General features: G+C 42.5%; 1 protein-coding gene across 1 annotated transcript in view; it reads left to right on the top strand.

Moving 5' to 3' along the window:
- The window catches only part of LOC122898753 (uricase), a 28,502-nt gene extending 23,806 nt beyond the window's left edge, over window positions 1-4,696 (top strand). The window contains exons 6-8 of the mRNA XM_044236443.1: window positions 151-274; window positions 2,470-2,553; window positions 4,622-4,696. Coding sequence (XP_044092378.1) covers window positions 151-274; window positions 2,470-2,553; window positions 4,622-4,696 — 283 coding nt within the window. The remainder of the gene's footprint in view (window positions 1-150; window positions 275-2,469; window positions 2,554-4,621) is intronic.
- Window positions 4,697-13,236: the final 8,540 nt, after the last annotated feature.

The following is a 13,236-nucleotide window of genomic DNA, read 5'->3' as shown; positions in this document are numbered from 1 at the left end:
TGGCGAGTAAGGCATTACAGGATATTAATCTCTTCTAAAATCAGCAATAAAATTGTTTTCTGGGGGAACAGAAGGTCACCACTTCCAACTTTATAGTGCATTCCTAAAAAACCACCTTATGAGTCCTCAGGTCTCTCTTCTGTGTTTTAGGGATACTGTTCGGGACATTGTCCTGGAGAAATTTGCTGGACCCTATGACAAAGGCGAGTACTCCCCCTCTGTCCAGAAGACCCTCTATGACATCCAGGTGCACTCTTTGAGCCGGATTCCTGAGGTATGTTTTGTCACTTGCCATCTTGAAGACTAAGAGAACGTGTTGTGTTTCCTGTCAGCTCTGACAGAGAGTTGAGAGTTAAAATAAGACAGTGGAAGACACATGAAAAATGACATCTGTTGTTGTTCAAAAGCTTGTTATAGCAAGTGAGAAGAGAGCAAAAAATGGAAAAATCTGTCCATCCTGAAAACATGGGCCACTGTTATAGTTCTTTAGGTTTGTTGAAAATTCTGTGGGTCTTTCCAACCTGCCACAACTTAAGCCTCATATCAGGACACTCAATGCCCTGAAGGAGGAATAATTAGGCCAAGGGTCTGTGTTTCAGGGTAGACAGGGAATGAAGGATAGATGCAGACAGATTCCATCCATCCATCTGATGTTATTAGATGGTTATATCTCTGTCAACACATGAAGAATACAAAGATAAATACAAAGAATACAAAGATAAATTAGATAAATTGCCTACCCTCAAAGAGGTCATCACTGAGTAAAAGAAAAAAAAATAAGTAAACTAATGATGCAATAGAGGATAGAGCATAATGAAAATACAGGCAAAGGCGTCTAACTCAGGTATGGGACATAGGGCCAGCCAGGCTTTCTGAGGGTGAGGGGCTTGGGTTTAGTCTTAAAGGACAAATAGGGATTTCTTAAAATTTATTTTTTATTTATTTTCAGCATAACAGTATTCATTATTTTTGCACCACACCCATTGCTCCATGCAATCCGTGCCCTCTATAATACTCACCACCTGGTACCCCGACCTCCCACCCCCCCGCCCTTTCAAAACCCTCAGATTGTACAAATAGGGATGATCTGGGTTCACACTCAAGGGTGAGGGAGCATGGTAGGTATAGAGACCAGGTGGCATCATAGAACCATCATTTACTATAGAGGATCTGCTATATGTGAAGTTCCATGTGTGAAAGTCTTTCCATGTGCCTAGGGGTGAGGCAGGAACCAGATCAGGAGGATCTCTGTGGGCTTGTTTATAGTCTGCACTTTAATTTTAAAGCCCTTAGCAGCCACAGAGGGGTTTAAGCAAGGTGTGGCACTACTGGATTTGCCCTCTAGAAAGATTGCTCTTAAAAAAAGGGTGACAAATTAAAAGGATAATAGATTACAGACAAGGGGACCTGTTGGAGGCTGTTGGGAAGCAGAGATCTGGCAAGAAGGGCCTCAATTTAGTTCCATGATGGGATGGAGAGGACGAGTACCATCCTTCAACTTGGGCAAGAGGGATGCCTGCCATGGTGCAGCACTTTCCAGGCCTTTCTCTGGTTATGCCTCTTTCCACTGGAAGAAGAGTCAGTGGGACCAAGGCAGCAAACTCTTCAGGGACCCACACATCCCTTTCTAGATCATTCTCTGGATACTTGCACCCCAGAATTAACTGCCCAAATAACCTGAGACTACTTTTAGCAACTGGTTGAACCTCCTTCTCAGACCCATCCTCTGGAGGCTGATTATGCCATCAGTACATACACAATTAGGCCTGAGAGTAGGTGAAGGGGCAGATGTTTGCAGGAGGTATGAATGAGACTTAACATATAAGCAAGGGTGTCCACCCATGTGAGTCCAAGAAAGAAGGTGCGATGGGCCTGGGGTCTGGTTCTGCCCACACTACCACATCCTGGGATGGCACTGCAAGCAGTCAGAGATTTCTAAATTACATCCTAGCCTTCCAGGTTGTTATGAAGGTATATTTGTCAAGTTGGAAGGATAGACAGTATTTCACTTTAAAGTTTCCTGCTTGATTCATAATTTTATTTTTTTATTTTATTTTTTTTAAACATCTGGTATGTGGGTCTCCAATTGTATTCTGACCCCAGGGCCTGAAAATGTTTGGGACAGGCCTTGAGAGGAGGAAATGGACTGAGGAAGAGTTTAAGAGGTTGACTGGCCAGCACCAGGAGGCCAGTTGGATACCGTAGCTCACACAGGTTTCTGACCCAAGGACCTCTTACTTTTCTGAGAAAAGATTTTGTACTTGGAGGGGAAAAGGGGGGTCCACCATCTAATAGTAGGACTCTCAGGAGACAGCTGTGTCGAGCAGTGGAGGACCACCAGAGGGTGTCTCAGGGACAGAGTTGGAACTTGAGTAATGGGGTGCAGGGCAGGTGGGTTGCAGGGGAGAAGTGATAGAGGGAGAGAGCTTTACTGTTGCCCAATGTGATCCATATTACTTTGGTTTCCAGATAGAAGACATGGAAATTAGCCTTCCCAACATGCACTACTTTAACATAGACATGTCCAAAATGGGACTGATTAACAAGGAAGAGGTAAGAGAACTTTAAAAATATTTAAAGTACATCCACCCTCCTGCCCCCACACCCTTACTTGTCTTTATAAATTTGGGATGATAACATCACCAAGCAAAACTCTTCACAGCTGTTGCTTCTGGAGTATTTATAGTTGCCACTGATTAAAGTCCTCTTAGACTCCAGGCCTTCCTGTACCTGAGGCTGGAGTACCCTAGAATTGGATGAGTGATTGTGGAGGAGGGCTGGAGGCTGCGGGGAGTCAAAGAAAAGGAAAGCACAGAGTGTGCCAGAGGAGACAGCTCTGAGATCTGCTTCTCTGAAAAGTGCCACCCAAGGTCACGGCTTCATTATTCTTCCATGATGAGGCGACTAGGAGGAGAAGAAAAAGATTCTATTTTCATTTTCCTTCAACGTCTTTAACTTTGGATTCAGTTGTCAACTTAAGTAGCATATAAACAGAAAATGTCCACAGAAAAATGAAAGAGTGTTTGTGTTTCCAGTGGCAATTCTAGAAAGCAAGATGAGGAAGTGCACTTTTTGAAAGGAAACTTGTTTTGGGAAAAACACTTACGTGGAGTTGTTTGAAGCCATGACAGAAGGTTAAACCAAATGGGAGTGTCTGACTTGACAGCCTGAAGTGGTGGGGCCCTGGAAATTAGAACTGTCCTTCCCCTCTCGAACCACTTGCAGAATGGTAGGATCTCTCTGTTTGATCCATCCTCTCACGGACTTCTAGAATTTGAAAAACATCATCTTGATGGCTTCTTTTAGTGTGTAGGTGAGGAGGGAGGGGCCATCTATCAACGATGGCTCCGCGGCCATCGAATTCTGGGCCTGCTGACCTAGGAGCCTTCTTTTTAGCCACAGTCCTCTGACCAGTCACCTTGTGTCTGTTCTGCAGATGATATTACTGGGCTCTGTGGGGGCTCTGCACCACCACATCTCTAGGTGGGGTTTGGGGAACAGTACTGGGAAGAGAAGTCATGCTTAGATGCCTGCCATAGCTGCTCAAGAACTCTGTGTGGCAGAGGAGAGCAACTTTGACCCCCAGGTACAGTTCACTCAACTAAGCAGGGAGACAGCGTTGTTGACTGCGATGGAAAGAAAGCATGGTGATTACCAGAACCCCACTAATTAGAGTAGAAAGCCTTTTAAAACAAATTACCTTCTAAAAAGCCCAAGAGGGACCCGGAAGTAATCCTGGCCATGTCCACCAAAGCTAAAACAAAGGACCCCAAACAGAAAAGGGTCAAGTGTCGTGAATGGGACAGTGCTCAGCCAAGGAAACTAGAAGAGAAAGGAGGTCTCCTCAGGGCCCCCAGACACCTCCAGCCTGCACCGATCCCAGCTCAAAGACTTGTTGCCGGCTTGCCCGTTGTGTCTCTCTATCCAAGAAGTCTTAAGCAGCTTCCTTAGCTCCCACCTGAAGAACGGGCAGGGACCCCAAGGCAGAAAGCCCAGTTCCTTCAGGCCAGGGCTCTGCGTGAGGACACCTGAGAGGCTGGACAAGTTATCCCGGGTCCGTGTCTGCACTTTGGGGCTGGCCAGAGCTGCTCTCGGGCCCCCACCCAGCACGTGGCTACAAAGCGAAGGCAACACACGAAAAGCGGGGAGTTAGGACACACTGACAACGGCAGAGGAGTGACAAATGACAGGATGGGAAGACAGAACCACTCTAAACTCACAGCTTTCTGGAGCCATTTAGTATTGAGCTAACATCCCCAAGGATCTCAAATGTTCCTGAGGGCATGACAGTATTTTAGCATTGGACAATGACTGATGTTCAAAGTGAATCATCAAGCAAAGGCCAAATTATGTTCAGAACATTCTATTGAAAAGACAGGGATATATAATGCATTTGAGAAACATTCATAGCCCAATGATTAAAATTTTTCAAAAATTTTTCTAGAAAAGTTTTCTACAAAATTTTCTAGAAAATAAGGCATTGCTATACATGAAATAACTGTATGACTGTAGGGCATATACATTTTCCTGTTTATCGAGCTGTGGTTTTTATTGTTGATTCACGGGAAAAAGGAGAGGTCTATTGTAATGCCTCTGAAGTTGCCATGTGGTTTTTCTACAGGTCTTGCTACCCTTAGACAATCCGTATGGCAGAATTACTGGGACGGTCAAGAGGAAGCTGGCTTCGAAGCTGTGACGTTGTAGGCTCCTCTCAACTGAGGAATTCCTTCAGCCTCTCGTGATGCTGGAAATCATAGCATGTAGTCAGGCCAATTTTCAAATTGGAGTGTTGATTTATCGTGTTAATTTTCCTCCTGTAGGAAAGAATTCTTCTACAACTAGCTCAGCAAGGTGTTTTGTGATTAATAATTACAACACACTTGGTGGATACAGTTACTTCACAAATGTGAAGCCATATGAGAATAGTCATAAATCAATATTTCCTTTTGGTTTTCTTGTGCCTTCCTATCTTAGAGAAGTTTTAGAATCAATGTACTAAGAAAACAATAATGAATTAATGGATGTGTCTTATCAATTAATCTGTGCACAAATTTAAGAGTAAGTGCTGTTTTCAACCTACTGATGCTAACACTTTGCTCTGGGCAATGCAGAAAATGTAATGATGAAATCATATTTGGAAACTATCACCATCATAGCTTCAATGAGACTGAAGTATTTGAATTTCTAAGAATGTTCCAGTGTATACATCACTGGGAGTTTATTTCTACTCTTAAAGTACTTTTGTAATCCTAATGTATTGGTTTTAGGACTTTTACAACTCTTTGAGAATATTTAGTAGACACTGAAAAAAAGTACAACTTGTTTTTCTTTGAATAATGTATCACTTTGGGAAAAAGAGAATTTAATAAATGCTAAATCACTATACCAAACAATGAATATCCACAGAGAAAGAAGACGAGAGACTCTCTATAAAAATATCAGTGACGGTGTTGCCTGGGTGGCTTAGCTGGTTGAGTGGCCAACTCTTGGTTTCAGCTCCCGTCATGGTCTCGGGGTCTTAGACTGAGTCCTGCATCAGGTTCCGTGCTCTCTCTCCCTCTGCCCCTCCCCCCTGTTTGCTTGCTCTCTCTCTTTCTCACTCACTCTCTCTCACTGTCAAATAAATAAATGCATCTTAAAAAAATATCAGTGATGATGATTTCTAGATGGTGGGATTAGGAGTGATTTTTTTTTTTTTTTTTTTTTTTTTACTATGTGCTTTTCTGGATCTCCCAAATATAGTAATCAGAGAAATAAATATAATTAATTATTTAAAAGTGTATACAGATTTGACTGGTGAGTGTGTCAATTGACTAATACTTCTATTGTAGATAGATATGTACCATAAAGCTTCATAAACTGTGATTTTAGAAGCCCCTGATGAAAACCTGTCCACATGAACATTGTAGATAACCTTCCTCCATTTAAAAAAATCTCCATTTATCAAGTTTTTAAAATCTCCATTTTTTATAATGGTTACATATGAGTACTTAGCATTGTTTGAGAACTCTGCTTCAGTCCCCCGTTTCTAGTACTGTAACTTAAGCTAGCATGGCTTAGTGTTTCATTTAAAAAAACTCACTTCACTCCTGGATCCACCTCTTACTAGTTCTCCGACGAACATCCTCATCTGTAAATTAGAGGTGAGAATAGAATCTCAGAGGTTTTTTTTGAGGATAAAACGGGATAATGTCTGTAAAGTGTTGTGATTCATATTTATGCCTGACACACAGAAATTTCTATACGTGTTTATTAAATGATGTTAATGTTAAATATTTGCCTTCTTTTCATGTGGTGTTAGATCCAAGTAGGAATGGTGATTGGACTTTGTGAGGGAGATGAGAGATGGGAAGTCTGAGAGCAGCGAGCCCTAGAAGACGCTGGAGGCCATGCACAGGCTCCTGCCTGCTGGGAAAGAACATGAGATAAGAAGGAAGAAATAATTTGATAAGGAAAGTTTCATGCCACATTGAATACTCATGTTACAAAATGTGCTTACAGCCTGTCACTTGCATGGCCAAAGAGCTGGTACCTTTCATTCCTGTGCTGATTTGATGATCCAGTTCGAAGAGCAATTTAGAGTTTAATGTGATTTTTTTCTAAAAACAAACAGCAAACAAAAACGTAATCAGGCCGTTCTTACTAGATATTATATCGGTCATATAAGTTTTAGAAACACTGTAGTTGCTTCAGAGAAGAAATCCATATTAGAGCAGAATCCTTAGAAACTGGGGTCCATTGTGTACTCACATGCATTTTGTTTCTCCTGAGCTCTTAAAACATTTATCGTAATGGACCGCACATGAACTACAGGATGTTATGTCCCAGGTGCGGGGCTGGAAAGCCTGTCTTCTATGAAATTTTCAAGGACCAGATTTCTATTTTGGGAAGAATGTTTTCTTGTGGTTAAAATTGTAAAGTATGTGCTGAAAACCAGGCTGGGGGTTTCACCTGGTTTTGTAAGTGCCGTGAACTGTAAACACCTGTGAGTTCATTTGCATCAAAACACTTGGTAATTTCGTTATAGAGGGCTGCGGGGACTTTGCTCCCATTTTTCTGGAAAGCAGACTTGCTGCATAGCGCGCTCCCTGCCTTTTCCCCATCCCTCCACCAACCCTGTGTTAAGTACTGTCTGGGCTTAAGGCAGGTGACCCCAGCCCATTTTCTGCCTGGGAAGCAGTTTGCAAGGCTCTCAAGGGAGCAGCTGTCATTCACGGGCTTCTGGTTTTGGAGGCAAAATTCTAAGACCTGGCTGAAATCCTCTAAATTTTATCTCCTAGCTTTTCACAGAAACAGGCTCAGAAAATGTGTTCCATTCTCTCTCCTTTTTAGAGTCAGACTTAAGTTCATACCATTCTTCACCTTTCAGTAACCTGCTTTTTCTCCTTTTGTTCTCAGTATAATAGAAACCACTCTTTGAAAATAGTGTTTTTCTTGTTTGTTATTGAAACATAGACTTTACCTTTTTCAACCACATGCGAGATTTAACTACAGAAATCAGAACTTCTCTCTAACTCCCAGCTCTCTTGTCCAGAAAGAATGTTTTTTTTTTTTTTCCCTCTCTCTCTTCAGACTTGGGACAGACTGGGCTTTGCCTTTTGTAGTCTCCTTTGCAAAACCTTTTAACTTCTGCTTCCTCGCCTGCATTTCAAGAGGGAACCAAGGTTTCTTTCTAAAGACATGGATTTCAAGCCTTCTGACTCGCTGGGATCTTCCTGCTTCCAAATATTAGAAACTGATTCTCTTTGTATTTTCTATAGTCTTTGTTCTCATTTCTCTCAGAGCTCAGCTGCTTTTTATTCTTCCATTGGCCCGGAATCTCTCAGGAATTCTGTAAGTTTTTGGATTCTGTGGCTATACTAGTGAGAAAGAATGTCTAAGGACTTTCCTCCCAGCAAAAATGCTCATTCCCGCCTCTACAGGTTTACAACAACCATCATGGAAGTAGTTTACTCTCAATCCTTAAAGTGTGAAGAATTCCATTGGAAATCTGTCACATAAGGAACACGTTCAACCATACTTGGCAGAAAGGCATGCTGATATATAAGAAAGGGAAGCAAGTGTTTTCAAACACTAATGATGTACTATACCTTGGCTAACTAATTTAAATTAAAAAATAATTTAAAAAAACAACTTCAATTGGTTTTGTGGGTATACCTTGGAGAAACTGCAGGTTCAGTTCTGTACTACTGTAATAAAACAAATTTTGCCAAATAAGTAAGTAAATAAATAAATAAAAGTGAAGGACCCCAGGTATATTTGCTTCTTGAGGCTGCTCTAAAAAAGTAACACAAGTTTGGGGGTAGATAACAACAGAAATGTATTCCTTCATTGTTCTGGAGGCCAGAGGTCCAAAGTCATGGTGTTGGTAGGATTGTGCCTGCTTTAAAGGTATAGAGGGGATTCTGCCCTTGGTCTTACAGCTTCTGGTACTTTCTTCAGTTTCTTGGCTGGTGGCTGTACTACTCCAGTCTCCCATGGTCACATTGCCTCTTCTGTCATCTCCTCTTGGATTTAGGGCCCATCCAAATAACCCAAGGTGGTTTCTTTATCTCAAGATCCTTAACAGTATCTACAAAGACCTTTTTCTCACACAAGGTCACAATTACAGGTTCCAAAATAAAAGGCAGGAACATGGGATTTGGCAGGGAGGGGTACAACTCAACCCAGAACAGTGAGTCAGGGGACAGTGAGCTTCTTGAGAGCAGGTCTTCTAGTGCCTATTGGATCTTCAGCTGCACATAGGTTACTGTTTCCTTCATGTCTGGGGGACAGTCACATCCCCCTTCCAGCCTGATCAGCTGGATCATGGATGTCTGTAAAAGGGTGAAGATCATGGACTTTGGATCTAGATTATGCAAAGTTTCAGATTGGGCTTCTCCAGTTTCTAGCTGTGTGACCTTGGGCAAGTAACCCTAAACTTTAGTTCTATAGTTTTGAAATGAGTATAATAATAATAACTACCTTACAGAGTAACTGAGGATTAGCTGAGATAATGCATGCAGGGGTTAAAATATTTTTGGTTGTGAGTGTCTTCAACTGGAAGGACATCTTGTTTACTTTAACAGTTCAGAGATAGGTTGTCTCGGGATTGATCTGGCCACTCAGGGATAGCTTCATGGTCTCCGGCTCATTCATCCTCTGCTCTGCTATCCTCATAGTGTGTTAATGTTTCCCCTGGGCTCACAAAATGGCTAGTAAAGCTGCTGTTACAGATGGTGTGCATCCCCCAAATCTCCCTTGGGACCAAAGTACTCAGATGTCAGAAGTGTTGGTCTCTGCAGGCTTATCATTGGGTCTCTCTGCAGGAATTGCCCTTGGCTAAAAGAAGCTGCCTCACCCCAACTTACACCCAGCCCCTGGGAGCAGCTCACATCCACTGCTGGTCAGTGTAAGAGATGCAAAGTCTCGACCTTCTTACCTCATTTGGGACAACTCTGCAGGGACACTCCAGTCCCAGAGCTCCTAACTGCCTGAGGTCGTTGTTGAAACTGTGTCATAATCCAACTTCTCCCTCTGTCCAGTCCTGTTTCCTTCACTGCTCACAGGCATTGTTCCAGAGAATGATCCTTAATAAACCTGCATGAAAATATCAGGGTCTCACTGTACCTCTCTTAGGGAAGGCAACTTGTAGATCTAGGAGTGTGTCTAGGAAAGAGGCTCTAAAATGGGGTTGTGGGAGCTGAACCGCCCACTGTCCAGCTGGTGATGAGCTCCTGGAATGTTGTAATTCTGTGATTGTTAAAACTATCACCTGAGGTGAATTGGGATGGGATACTGGAGGAATGGAACAATTTGGCAGTGGCAATATCTTGGATGCTTGAAGGATTGGGGGTAATAATTATTATAAGGATGATGGAATTTGTTTAGGTATTGCTAGGAACCATTAATACATTAAGAAAGACAGTGGGGGTGCCTGGGTGGCTCAGCGGCTTAAAGTCTCTGCCTTCAGCTCTGGTCATGATCCCAGGGTCCTGGGATGGAGCCCCACATCGGGATCTCTGCTCAGCAGTGAGCTGCTTCCTCCCCTCTCTGCCTGCCTGCCTCTCTGCCTACTTGTGATCTATGTCTGTCAAATAAATAAATAAAATCTTTAAAAAAAAAAGGGACGCCTGGGTGGCTCAGTTGGTTAAGCAGCTGCCTTCGGCTCAGGTCATGATCCCAGGGTCCTGGGATCGAGTCCCACATCAGGCTCCTTGCTCGGCAGGGAGCCTGCTTCTCCCTCTGACTCTGCCTGCCTCTCTGTCTGCCTGTGCTCACTCGCTCTCTCCCTCTGTCTCTGACAAATAAATAAATAAAATCTTTAAAAAAAAAAAAATCTTTAAAAAAAAAGAAAAAAGAAAAAGACAATGAAAAGATGAGGATGATTAACCAATATAATGCAAAGCATGAAAGCAAGAGGACCTCCTTGGTAACATATAAAGAAAACCTACAGCCAGAAGATAGAAAAAAAAAATTAGTATCAGGCCTAGGACTTAATTATAAGAAGAACAGAGGTCCAAGGAAGATTGATTTTTCAGTTCTGAGAGGTCAACACACCAAGGTCAGCCTCCTGATTGATGCACCTGAAACCCTGAATTCCCAGATTTCCCTGAATTCTCTGGTCCTGCAGAAGTAGATTACTCTTTCCTGTTAAAATCTAACACTGCCACCCTTGCTTGAAGGCAGTGCAAAGCCTTCTGCATGTCTCCTTGGAGTCTTTTTTTACCTTCCTTCAGGCTACCAGACCTATAAATAGGGTCAAGTTATATCATACCCCAGCCAGAGACATGCCTTCGACTGTTAAGGGAGGAAGGCACCTATAGGCCCTAAGAGTGGCAAAGATTCACACAATATGTACGAGAGTGGAAGGATTATACATAGGACTGGATCCTGAGGGTTTTGGACAAAACCTATTATATTTTTATTTATTTTTTAAAGATTTTATTTATTTGAGAGAGGAAGAACCCTCATTGGGGGAGGGGAAGAGGGAGCGGGAGAAGCAGACTCCCCGCTGAGTGGGGACCCTGATGTGGGGCTTGATTCCAGGACCCGGGGATTATGACCTGAGCCAAAGACAGATGTTTAACTGACTAAGCCACCCAGGTGCCCCCCTCTTATTAGATTTTTAAATCAAGAAGGAAGAATAGAAGCACTTTCCATTCACATATGGCCCACTGTATACATTTAGGGTCTTGCCCTAGGACTACATTTATCTCCTACATTTTGTATCTGGGACCTAGACCATCTGGACTCTCCACAGAATATCACATTTGTTCATTGTACCCATGATATCACGTTAATGGAACTGGAAAAGCAAGGAGTGGTGCTTGTACTTTAGCTAACGGTGGAGCCCACCATGTTAGTGAAGTTTTTAGGTCTAGGACAGGGGTTGGAAAAATCTATCTTACCATCTGTTTTTGTAAATAAATTTTATTGGAACACAGCCATTTGCTTATGTATTGTTTATGTGTTGAGTAGTTGTAATAGAGACTATTTGGCCCACAAAGCATACAATATTTAATCTCTGGCCTAAATAGGAAAAGTTTCATGACCTCTGATCTAGGGTGTTCCAGCATATCTCTTCCAAAGGGCACATTATTGCATCTCAAACTTTCTACCACTAAGAAGAATGCACAGTGCGTGGTAGTCTTTCTATGTTTTGGAGGCATCACATTTCACTGGGATATTCCAAGGGGAATATTGGTCCAATCCATCTGCTGGGTGACAAAGTCTTTCAGTTGTGTGTGTGTCCCAAAGCAGGTCCAGACTGGGTATAAACATTCCTGATGCTTCAGCCATATGAATTAGTAGACAGGATGCTATTTAGAAATGTACCTGACTGAGGAAGATGTTGTATGGGGTTTATAGAAAGCTCCAGTATGAAAATTACAACATTGACTCCTAGGGTTCTGGCTTATGCCATCTATAGACAAGAATTACTCACTATTTGATAAATAGCTCCTGGTGTGTTATTGAATCTTGGTAAAGACAAATGTCTCTTAGGGGACATAGAGGTACTTTGTGGCCAGAGCTATTCATCATGAGCTGGTTTCTACCAAACGCACTAGGTATTATGGTTTGGTGAGACCAGCAGCAATCCACTGTAAGATGGAAATGATAGATCTGGAGTCAGGCACAAGTAGGGCTAGAGGACACAAGAAAGTTATGTGGTCCCAACCTTCATGTCATCCTGCAGTGTTTCTCCAACACCTCTCACACTTATGGTCATAAAAGGAGGGTGGCTGTTATGACAGCATTGAAGGTAAATACTCTCAGTGAAAAAAGCTTTCGGAAATGCACCAAAGGGTTAAGAAAGACAAGTGTGGAAAGAAAAGGGGTCCTAGGTAAGAATATATATAAATTCATGGACAAATAGCTTGGTTGGTCAGGCTCCTGGGAAGAAAAAGATTGGCAGATTGGGAAGAAGGGAGAGACTGTGAATGGATCTATTATGTATTAGTCATGCTTTTTATGATGTTTTGATGTCTTGGTGGTCCTTACAGACCTAGTGTGATATTGACCCTCCCAGGGGTAGCTAATTCCTAAAGATAGGAAAGCACTCCTCTCCTGTCTGATCCAACCACCTCCCTTATCTAATCTACACACCAAGCAAATATTTCTTCTGTCTTAAGTCAACCCAGGGCTAGAAGTCAGACAACTAGAGAAGAGACAGCCCCTATGCCCCAAAGCCTGACAGAATTATTCAAACCAGCCAATCCTAAACTCTTTCCTGGTTTGCCTTTCCCATGGAAACCTCAATAAAGGTTCTGTTCTAGGCCTTCCCTTCGCCTCTGCATTTGCTTTCTGACCAAAAGCAGATGCTTCCTTTCTGGCCTGCATGGTATGGTATGTCCCCCTTTCTCAGGAAATGTAAGCAATAAATTCTTCCTTCAATGCTTTGACTTACCATTTTGTCACTGAGGGATCTTTATAAATTAAGACCTGGGCAAAAATCACTGAACATTAAACGTGAGGATCTTTGTATTGCATAATGTCTATCAAAGAGTACCCATCATGGAAGAGGCACTGACCAATCAAGTAGACAGAATGACTTGACCAGTTTATGTCAGTCAGCCTTTGTCACTGGCAATCCCAATGCTGACATAATGAGCTCATGAATAGAGTAGCCATGACAGCAGAGAATGAGGCCATACATGGGCCCCAAAGCACGAGATTCGACTTTCTATTACTGATCATAACTGTTGCTCACAAACATCCAACTTTTCAGCAGTAGAGACCAAAATCAAGTGAGAA

Source organism: Neovison vison, chromosome 2 (genome assembly GCF_020171115.1).
Source record: "Neovison vison isolate M4711 chromosome 2, ASM_NN_V1, whole genome shotgun sequence".
Lineage (NCBI taxonomy): Eukaryota > Metazoa > Chordata > Mammalia > Carnivora > Mustelidae > Neogale > Neogale vison.
Note: the sequence above shows the minus strand (reverse complement) of the source record. Positions and strands in the feature narration are given on the sequence as shown.